The sequence below is a fragment of the Schistocerca gregaria genome, chromosome 4, assembly GCF_023897955.1.
Source record: "Schistocerca gregaria isolate iqSchGreg1 chromosome 4, iqSchGreg1.2, whole genome shotgun sequence".
NCBI classification, from domain to species: Eukaryota; Metazoa; Arthropoda; class Insecta; order Orthoptera; family Acrididae; genus Schistocerca; species Schistocerca gregaria.
Genome location: NC_064923.1, coordinates 42,582,378 through 42,593,884, shown reverse-complemented (window position 1 = coordinate 42,593,884; position 11,507 = coordinate 42,582,378). Strand labels below are relative to the sequence as shown.

The 11,507-nt window shown below is 45.1% G+C and overlaps 1 protein-coding gene across 1 annotated transcript; it reads right to left on the bottom strand.

Moving 5' to 3' along the window:
• Window positions 1-6,482: 6,482 nt before the first annotated feature.
• LOC126266774 (uncharacterized) lies at window positions 6,483-11,080 on the bottom strand. The gene is made up of 2 exons (XM_049971308.1): window positions 11,062-11,080; window positions 6,483-6,928 (listed from the first exon to the last, which is right to left on the bottom strand). Exons 1-2 carry the CDS (start codon window positions 11,078-11,080, stop codon window positions 6,483-6,485), a joined length of 465 nt encoding a protein of 154 aa, XP_049827265.1.
• Window positions 11,081-11,507: the final 427 nt, after the last annotated feature.

The window sequence follows — 11,507 nt, the reverse complement described above, 5'->3', positions numbered from 1 at the left end:
ATGGAAAAGGAAAATATAAAAATGGCTACATAAAAAGAAACTTGCTGCATATGAACTTCCAAAGGAGTCACAGATTGAAACTGACAAGAACGTAATAAAGACATAACAAGAAATAATAGTGTTAGAAGGTGAGACTTTAACGAAAGAAGCAAAAATCACAAGAACTAATAAAAAATAATAAGAAAGAAAAAACTGCCAGGCACGAATAAGGTACCGCACAAATCAGTTCCTCCCTACCACCCGCCCTCAACCAGACCCAAAATTTTAAAATAAAAAAAAATGAAACCACGAGTGAATCACATAAAGCCTCCGGCAGAGACACAGCAATACCTCTCGGCGCACCACTCTAACCATAAAACATTAAAACGACAGAAACGAGAGAAACCAAAAAAGTAGCACTCGCACAGTACAGAAACATAAAAAATGCAACGTAAAACAATAATAAAGTATCACACCCATCAACAACTAACAAAACGAGGCTTGTACATTTTGCTGACTACTTGCATAAGGGTAAGAAATAAACAATAACCTTTAGGGATACTCTTCCTCCAACAGTATTAATCTAAATGGCCTTGCAACACTGAAATCCTTCTCTTTCCCCGACCGACAACAGATTTTACAGCGCCCCCCCCCCCCCCCTACCCCATACCCCTAGATAGTATTAGTACATGCAACCGTCTTATAATCTTTAAATTGAATATTTTGGTTCACGGCTAAATGAGGACAACTCCTTTCACCCAAACCCTTGTACGAAGCAAACCCATCCGACATGACTACAGAAAGTTCTTCCACATATTCTTCTATTAAAGATGTCAAGACTTCCTTTGTTCTATTTGGTACAACCCTAAGTACAACATCAGCACAATCTTTCAGAAAACACTACTCCAAAAACCCAAAGCCCAACAACCTCGTGCCCCCTTTCGTACTTTCTCTTTCCAAAATGTGATTCATCTACTTCAACTCCTGCCAGCCCCCCCCCCTCCCCCAATGACCCCCTATACTTTATAGATTCCCCGCAGACTTCTCTACAAAACGAGAACTTGTCGATTACAGTGCCACACGAAATCCCTGCTTCGTGCATGACAGATTTGCAAGAATATCGATCTTTCGAAGCACGTTCTCCTGCGAATGGTTCTCCATATGTTATTTTTTCTGCACCTCCACATGTATTCATCGGAATTTCGTGATGGCCCAACCTTCGTCAAAACCATATAATTTCCACAGACACTGCACTTACAAAATTCAGCTATGACACCCAATGACTGCAAAAATTTTATTGTTGATTTACTGTCACTCATTTTCTACAGCAGAATTTTGGCAGTAAAATCAAGTCACTCATCCATATCGAATAGCGTGAGAAATCAAGACCTTATAAATCACAAGTACTTTCGTTAACAAAAGATACCGAAAACAAATTACTAGATGAAAACAAAACAATCTACATCGATGATGAATTCTTCTCGGGTTGACAGCCGAGTCAATGCGTTGTTCTCCAGCAACGTTTCAGCAAGTTTCTTACTTGCCATCTTCAGGCGAAGTCGCCATCACTTGGCGCCAACCGTCAGCAAAACGCGCCAAACAAATGCGAAACCAACAGCGCCACCGCACTGTCGACAACAGCTTCACACGCAGTCTTGCTGGCCTGGCCCAAGCTCTCATAATGAGTTAATTTGTCGTTTGACGATCTTTGCGGGTGAACTCATCTAGTCGGACAGACTTACGGCACACCCGAATCGTTTGTACAACACAAAACGCAGCGAAGTTTCTCTCACGTCTCACTACTGACTATGAAAGTAGCACGACTACATATTCGATGCGATTGTCTTTCCGACTAGTCGTCACGTGTCTGGCTCTAGCAGTGACGGTGCATTCGACCTGATTTAGTTTTTGGAAAAAGATGAAAATTTTTGTTTTCAATAATACCCATAGCTGGTCCCATTTTATGCCAGAAACGCAGAAAAATGAAATGTGGTTTGAACACACATCTGTCGGACACAAAGTTTAAGAAGACGACGAGATTTCTGTGTTGGTTGGTCTGAGCCAATTAAAATGCCCGTCAGGTGTTATGCATTCGTCAGTAAGATTTATAATGGTAACAACTAAAACAGATAGGGATAATATTGTCGCAGAACAAGGTGAGCTGCACCGTGGTGTGGTGGTTATGATACTAAAGCGGCGCGTCGAGGGTCGTGAGTTCAAAACTCACTGAGATTGTACAATTTAAACTTCCTTATTCGGTTCGAGTTCATTATAGAAGTATCCACAGACGTCAAGCATCATTCTACTGGATTGTTCTGAACCCCCATTTTTTATTACATGCTTGGGTAGAACATAAAGAAGTATGAATGTTTTAGTTGGACAACTTTTTTCGCTTTGTGACAGATGGCGCTGTAATAGTCACAAACGCATAAGTACGTGGTATCACGTAACATTCCAGTAATGCGGACGGTATTTACTTCGTGGTACATTACCCGTGTTAAAATGGACCGTTTACCAATTGCGAAAAGGTCGATATCGTGTTGATGTATAGCTATTGTGATCAAAATACCCAACGGGCGTGTGCTATGTATGCTGCTCGGTATCTTGGACGACATCATCCAAGTGTCCGAACCGTTCGCCGGATAGTTACGTTATATAAGGGAACAGGAATTGTTCAGCCACATGTGAAACGTCAACCACGACCTGCAACAAATGATGATGCCCAAGTAAGTGTTTTAGCTGCTGGCGCGGCTAATCCGAACATCAGTCGCAGACAAATTGCGCGTGAATCGGGAATCTCAAAAACGTCGGTGTTGAGAATGCTAATCAACATCTATTGCACCCATACCATATTTCTATGCACCAGAAATTGTATGGCGACGACTTTGAACGTCGTGTACAGTTCTTCCACTGGGCACAAGAGAAATTACGGGACGATTACAGATTTTTTGCACGCGTTCTATTTAGCGACGAAGCGTCATTCACCAACAGCGGTAACGTAAACCTGCATTATATGCACTATTGGGCAACGGAAAATCCACGATGGCTGCGACAAGTGGAACATCAGCGACCTTGGCGGGTTAATGTATGGTGCGGCATTGTGGGAAGAAGGATAATTGGCCCCCATTTTATAGATGGCAATCTAAATGGTGCAATGTATGCTGATTTCCTACGTAATGTTCTACCGATGTTACTACAAGATGTTTCACTGCATGACAGAATGGCGATGTACTTCCAACATGATGGATGTCCGGCACATAGCTTGCGTGCGGTTGAAGCGGTATAGAATAGCATATTTCATGACAGGTGGATTGGTCGTCGAAGCACCATACCATGGCCAGTATCTGACGTCCCCGGATTTCTTTCTGTGGGGAAAGTTGAAGGATATTTGCTATCGTGATCCACCGACAACGCCTGACAATATGCGTCAGCGCATTGTCAATGTATGTGCGAACATTACAGAAGGCGAACTGCTCGCTGTTGAGAGGAATGTCGTTACACGTATTACCGAATGCATTGAGGTTGACGGACATCATTTTGAGCATTTATTACATTAATGTGATATTTACGGGTAATCACGCTGTAACAGCATGCGTTCTCAGAAATGATAAGTTCACAAAGGTACATGTATGCCATTGGAACAACCGAAATAAAATGTTGAAACGTACCTACGTTCTGTATTTTAATTTAAAAATAACATACCTATTACCAACTGTTGTGAGCCATATGATTGTGACTATTACAGTTCCATTTATCACAAAGTGAAAAAAGTGTTCCAACTAAAACATTCCTATTTCTTTACGTACTACACGAATATGTAATAAAAAGTGGGGGTTTATATTTAAAAAAAACGTTGTTGATATCCATTTGACCTATGACAACGCCATATAGCGGCCCAATCATTGCGCAATCTGGTTTCCCCCCTTCAAGACAGACAAGTTTCGTTCTTTGTAGTTTTTTCGTTTGACGCTTATTTCGTGAGATATTTGGCCCGGTGAGGATCAATGGACCACATTGTATATGAGGCAGTTAGCTCCGCGCTCTTGTATGTGCAAGTGCTGAATAAACTTTCGTTAAGTGAAGTTAGTGTTCGTCATTCATCTACTTAAACCTTGTTCTCGTGACATTATTCTGGTGGAGGCGCCGGGTATTGGAACCAGTGATAGCGCACATTATCGACGACACAGTGGCTCCCATCCCATGACACAGCCGCCGTTCACGTGGCGAGAGACCCGAGTTCGAGCCATATTCAACAGATCGCAATATACCGGAGACAGAGGAAGAAGGGCAACTGTTTGCCACCACATCCGCGTTCTCTGGTGGTGACGGCCAAGATCCAAACAAGTGGCTGAATGTATACGAACATATAGTCAAATTTAAAAAATGGGATGACACCGTGTGTTTGGCTAACGTATTTTTCTACTTGGAGGGCACTGCCAAACAGTAGTATGAGAACAACGAGGAGAAGTTCACAAGCTGGGAAGTATTCCAGGCGGAACTGCGCAAGTATTTCGGCGGCACACAACGACGGAAGTGCAAGGCTGAAGATAAATTAAAGTACAGGGCACAGCTTCCAGGAGAAACGACAGCATCCTACATCCAAGACGTCTTACAGCTGTGTAAAATAGTGGATCCTAGAATGAAGGAGGAAGGCAAGGTTGCACATCTCATGAAGGGTGTTGCTGAGACCTTGTATCAAGCACTACTCTTGAAACAAGTTTCGACAGCAGACGGCTTCGTAAAATGGTGCCAGTACATAGACAATGCATCAAAAAAGAAGTTTCAACGGCTTCCAAACGTCATATCGATGTCTGTGGTGGAGGAAGCAACTAAATTCACAAGTGTTCTTCCTGAGATAGTGGCAGAGGAAGTTCAGAATGCACTTGGATTGCATGGCAAGCAATAAACCGAAACGCTTCAAGAGGTCATAAGGGAGCAAGTGGACAAGACATTGAACCCAATCTCTCGTCCTTCATTTCCCTTTAAAACGGTGAGAAAGTCGAGACCCAGGCAAAGTTACGTACCTTTAATGCCCCATGAGGAACCTGTTTGGGCACCAAGGGAGACTGGTGGCGGCGGATATTTGATGACGCCCGCGCCAGAAGACAGCAGACCGATCTCAGCCGACGCCAACTCCGGGACGATGAAGATGAACAAGAAGATGTGGGTGCAGAACGACGTAGGTCACCATCGCCGCTGGAGAGGGCGCTCGCCAACACGCGGAGCAAGGTCTCCATCGCCGTTTAGAAGCTCCAGCCGATCACCTAGCCGCCGCAGCCTGGAAAACTAGAGTGTTACCTTCTTTGGAGGTGAGGCCGTCGAAGAGAAAAACCCTCCGTTGTCGATCACTACAAAAATGATAGGAAACTGCGTCGTATCCTCATGGATGGCCTGCCAGCCCAAGCTCTTGTGGAGTCTGGAGCATCATATTCAGTCCTTTCCGAGAAGTACTGTCGCCAGTTGCAGAAAACCGTATTCGTCGACAGCAAAACATCTCTGCTGAAGGTGGCTAATGGGAAATATGTAAAACCTACAGGAAGATGTACTATTTGTGAAGTGGCCATACACAGCCCTTAGAATCCATCGTGTTACAAGAGTGTAGTCATGACGCCATTCTCGGATGGGACTTCTTGAAAGCTTCTCAGGCAATTATAGATTGTGGTCGCTCGAAGATTATGCTAGACGAGATGAGATACTGTGGACAGGAAGATGCGCATCCGAGTGTGTGGAGACTGTGTGTGCTGGATGAAGTGATGATTCCTGCAGTCCGTGCTATAAAGGTAACTGTCACGTGTCATGCTATGCATCCACACATGAATCTTGCAGTGGAATGTAATAGAAGCATATCACTGAAGAATAATTTGGTCATCCCAGCCTCTGTCGTCTCGTTTAAGAACAGATTCGGTGAATTGTGGATAGTTAAATATCGCCGAGAACCGCAGATCCTTCCAAGACGCATGTGCGTAGCAAACGCTGAGCCGTTAATTGAACAGCTGTGCGTCACAGAAACCTCCCTTGCCGAGTCTGTGAGCGAAATTAGCGCTACCACTACGAGACAAGATCTTCTAGCTTGGCTATCACCAGACCTCACAGGAGAAACTACTTGCCATTCTTCAAGAGTTTTCTGAATGCTTCAATCCAAAGGTGAAGAGCAAATTAGACAAATCGATGGTGAAGCACTGGATTAGCACTGGAGACCATCAAGCAATAAGCCAGAAAGCATACCGTCCCGATGCGAAGCAGCGGGAAGCGCGCGTGGGTAGGAACGGGAAAAGGTGAGACAAGTCGGTACTGCAAGAAAATGGTTTATTGGTGCAAAAACAAGGTTCTAAACGATTACATAACTTTGTACGTAGTTGCGATGCTGAAGCGAAGTGTCCTGGCTGTCTGCACCTGATCAAATGGGCTGAAGCAGTCGCGGATCTCGTAGACCTCGACAGCATTGGCTAGAGGGTGCTGTCTATCGTAGTGCCAACTTGAGGAACTATTCCGTGGCATCGTTGCTATCCATGGCACATCCCTCCCCTCGTAAACGACTCGCCGTCGCTGAGTACGGTTTCCGGCGGCGGGTGGAGGGTCCCAGGGGCGGCGCAGCTGAGGGGTCGGACAGCGCAACTGCCGGGGCGCGCTCTCCATCTGTGACCCCGATTGCTCGCGAGGGGCGAGGAAAACGCCCCGTGGAAAACCTGCCCAGGCTGCGCACCGCTACTGGGGATGTTCGGAGGAGGAGGCGGAGCAACGACCTCCATGGGCGTGACGGCAGCCTCAGCCTCCACCGGTTCCGGCACCGCGGAGGAACGCGGCGGCGGCGGCGGCGGCGGCGGCGGGAGGCGTCCGTCCGGTGCAGGTGACCGGACCGGCAGCGGCGGAGACCGGAGGCTCGCACGCTGCGGAGAATCCGTCGGTGGCGTCGTGGGCCGTGGCGGCGGAAGCCCCGAAGCCTCCAATTCTGCCGGAAAACAACCAACGGCAGAAAACCGAGGACGGCACAGACGAATCTGTTTCCGGTGTCGCTTGACAGTGCCGGAGGGACCAGAAATGACAAATAAGGCGCGGCCGAGCCGGCGAAGAATGCGCCCCTGCTTCCAGCGCTGCCTGCCAGAGAAAACGCGACAGGACACCAAATCGTGCGGCGCCAAGCCAGAACGAGGCGAAGCAGCGGGAGCGTGCAGCGGCGGGTGCAATAGCTGCAGGAGTGACCGATGGGCGCGGCCGTGTAGCAATTCCGCTGGGGAACGCGAGCCGCGTGGTTGTGGGCGATAGGAAGCGAGGAAAGTGCAGAGCGGGCGCTCGCGAGAGTGCGTGGCACGCGACTTGCTCATCTGCGACTTAAATGAAGCACAAAACGTTGAGCCTCGCTGTTCGACTGGGGGTGGAATGGGGTGGGGTTAGATGGAGAATGCCATTGGCAGCACAGAACGCTCCAAACTCTGAGGACACGAACTGAGGGTCATTGTCGGAGACAATAACTTCAGGAAGGCCCTCAATGCAAAAAATAGATGTCAAAGCCCGATTAGTGCTGGCAGAGGTAGTAGAGGACATAGGTACAACAAAAGGAAAGTTGCTGTACGCATCAATAACTATCAACCAGCGGGTGTCCCAGAAAGGACCCGCAAAATCAATATGGACGCGCTGCCAAGGTGCAGTAGGAGTTGGCCACGCAAACGAGCCCTGGCGGGGAGCAGATTGATGGTCCGCGCAAGAGCGACAGTTAGCAAGCAAATTCTCAATTTGTTCATCAATGCCGATCCAAGTGCAGTGACGACGCGCTAATTTCTTCGTCCGAACAATGCCCCAATGACCAGTGTGCAGTAAGCGGAGGATTTCCGACTGCAACGAACGGGGTAGAACCACACGACATTGATCATTGTCAGTTCGTAACAAGATAACACCGTGGTCTACAGACAGGTTGTGACGATGCGCAAAGTAACGTCGAACAGGTGGATCGAGAATTTGCGATGCCGATGCATGCCATTGAGTACGAATATACTGCAACAGAATCTGCAAAGAAGCGTCGGCAGCTGTCGCGGAAGCAATCCTACGAAAATCCACTGCAAAACCATCAGCTAATTCCTTATATTGCCAATCAATAAACATGCATGACAGTTCCCAAGAAAAACACTTCGTCAGGACCGAGAGGTAGACGAGACAGAGCATCATCATTGCCATGCTGGGTGGTAGGAGGAAACAAAAGTTCGTAATTGTAGTTGGACAAAAACAAAGACCAACGTTGCAACATTTGTGCTGTGCGGGCCGGAATTGGCTTCGACGGGTGGAACAACGACATCAAAGGCTTATGGTCGGTGACCAAATAGAACTGGCGACCGTACAAAAAAAATCATGAAACTTAGTTACTCCATATACAACAGCTAAAGCTTCCTTCCCGATTGCTTCAAGCGCAACGAGTTTGGTCTAATCTCACCTAAATTCACGAAGGAGAACAAGAATCAAAAGGTGACAATGAATGCAAGCGCTGTTAAGAGAAGTATTAAGATCCGTAAACTTAAAAATGTAAGAATAAGTAACCGAGTGGTGACGTCGCTAATTGATTGTGGCAGTCAAATTAATTCATTACAACAGGATGTTTATGAGATTATGGATGCTCCAAATCTGCAAGAAACCGATGTATTCTTGAAGGGATTTGGGAAAAACTTCGTCTCTCCATAAGTATTTTTAGAAGTAGTGTTTTCATTATGATGCGAAAATTGAAACAGATGTTTATGTAAAGTTTTAATAAACAAGGGAGTTACTGTAAGGAACCAGAAGGGGAAACTTATTTTACGTGTATTCATACAGTAGAGATAACAGAATTAAATACTGAAAGCTCTGTTACTGATGAAACAAAGGAAAACATTGCACAATTACTGTCTAATTGCACCCAATAAGGTCCACTGATGTCAGAATGGACATTATTTTGAAAGAAGAGCAATTCATGTATAGTTGGTAGTAAAGCCAGAAGATAGTCGCTAGGAGAGAAAGAAATTGTTAACAGCCAAATCTAGATGTAAACCTGCATCTCCATAGATACTCCGCAAGCCACCGTACGGTGCTTGGCTGAGGGTACCCTGTAGCACGACTTGTCACTTCCTCTCCTGTTCAGCTCACAAATAGAGCGAGGGCAAAACGACTGTCTGTCTGCCTCCGTATGAGCCCTGGTTGCTCCTATCATATCTTCGTGGTCATCGGGCGCAATTTAGGTTGTCGGCAGTAGAATCGGTCAGCAGTCACCTTCTTCTAATGCCGGTTCGCCAAATTTTCTCACCAGCGTTTCTCAAAACGAACGTCGCTTTCCCTCCCATGATTCTTATTTCTGTACCCGAAGCATCTCCATAACAAGGGTGACAATGAGAACTTCGTCTTACTCGTAGTTTAGTGTTAAAAATTGCACCAGAATATGGCTTTGAAATTAATTTTGCAAAATTCCAGTTCTTGAAGAGAACCGTTCAGATTCTTGGATATATTACACAACGTGTACAAATCTTCCTACTTCTGAGAAAACAACAGCGGCTCAAAACTTTCCAGTACCGAAACCTTTTGCAGCAATACAAAGTTTGCTAGGTGTAACAGAATACTGTAAGAGGTAGATATCAAATTACTCTTCAGCTGCCAAACCTGTGAGCGATTTTCTAAAGAATAATCGATAATATAATTTTGAAGAGGAGGAAACGCAAGCTTTCAAGACGCTGAAAGATATTTTTTCATCGGATCCAATTTTAAAAACCTATAACCAGAACACGAAATTGAACTACACTCAGACGCAAGCAAAGAAGGTTTTGGAGCCGTAAAGTTACGAAAATCTCCAGGTGATAACACTTTCCAAGCAGCCACGTATATAAGTAAACAAACAAAACCTCAAGGGGGAAAATAAAGTAGTTATTGTTTTAGACATTGTTAACTGCTTAAGGAAATTGCGGATGTATTTACCAGAAATACATTTTAAAATGTATCTGATTGCACTGCATTCCAAACGACCACGGATAAGGAGGACTTGTCACTGAGAGTAGCAAGATGGGCTTTACTCTTGGAAGAGTATTCCTACACCATCAGACACTGATCTGGTTCTAAGAGGATGCATGTACAGTTTGGTTTTACAGATAGTTTAATAGCTAGAGACAGAAAGCCTCAAGAGAATGATTATGGTTTAGAAGCAATCAAGAGCGGTCTCAGAGAACGGCATTATGAAAACTTTTTAATGCGAGATGTAATTGTTTTAAGGTTTCATGTCAGAAGAGAATCTTTAGTGGTTTCATGCACTGTGCGACGTGAAATCATCAAGCACGTGCATGATAAAGGTCATTTTGTGACCAAGTGAACTGAAGAGAAATTATATACCAGATTTGACTGAGAATGTGAAATGAGTGATCTGTGGTTATGTAATAAAGGTTTAATCATGTCCGAGAAATCAGGAAAGAAAGAAAATTTCCTTTTTCACTTATTCAAAGAAAGTGAGTCGTGATATACTTACCACATGGATCATATTGTATCGATTCAGTCAATGCACAAGAGTACAGCCAATTTCTAAGTATGGAAGCATTTACCAAGTCTCCCTCGCTATATCCTGTAAAGGATACAAAATCAACAAAAGCAGTTAGTAAGATGGAATTACAGAAAACTAATATTAGGAATTCAGTCCAAGTAATTACCGACAGAGGCATTGCTTTACTTCCCAAGAATTCAAGGTGTACTGTATTGCAGAAGGAAAGGAACACGTTTTAATAATGATGGGGCTCGCTAGGGTCAATCTCCACATCGAGAGGTTCAATTCTGCTTTGGCTAAAATCACTGCTAAGCTTCGTACTAGTACTCTAATACACTGTACAATATGGCACCATAAATTCAACGAACCGCGAATTCAATACGCCGCGGAAGTATCCGAAAAACACCATTGCAAAACTGACATCGGAAAGAAGTTTCCAAGTGCAAGTTGATGACCTAGTGGCAACAAAACGAGCAAAAACTGGATTAGCATTAAAACTGAAGGCCCAGAATATAGGTCCCTATCGCGTTAGAAAAGTTAAAACAAATGACACCTAGGATATGAGCCGAACAGCGATAATCACAAGGTGTGAGGCCTATAGCGACCTGCGCTGAATTTATGCATCCCTGGCCAAGTGAGCTCTCGTCATCTGAGTCGTATTATGATTGTCAGGATGACCGGAAGTGGAATTCGGATAGGGGGTTAAGGGTTTTCCGGCCGACAGTGCTGCTGAGAAGCCGGAGAACCTGAATGTTGGACAGTCGTTGTGTGTATTCATGGAGGAAAAATATTCATGAAGAAAACACTGGTTTGTTGGTTAAGACTTTTGGATTTTTAGGAGTGCAGTATTAAAGTTTTTAACGAGTCCATGAACCATGGACCTTGCCGTTGGTGGGGAGGCTTGCGTGCCTCAGCGATACAGATAGCCGTACTGTAGGTGCAACCACAACGGAGGGGTATCTGTTGAGAGGCCAGACAAACGTGTGGTTCCTGAAGAGGGGCAGCAGCCCTTGAGTAGTTGCAGGGGCAACAGTCTCGATGATTGACTGGT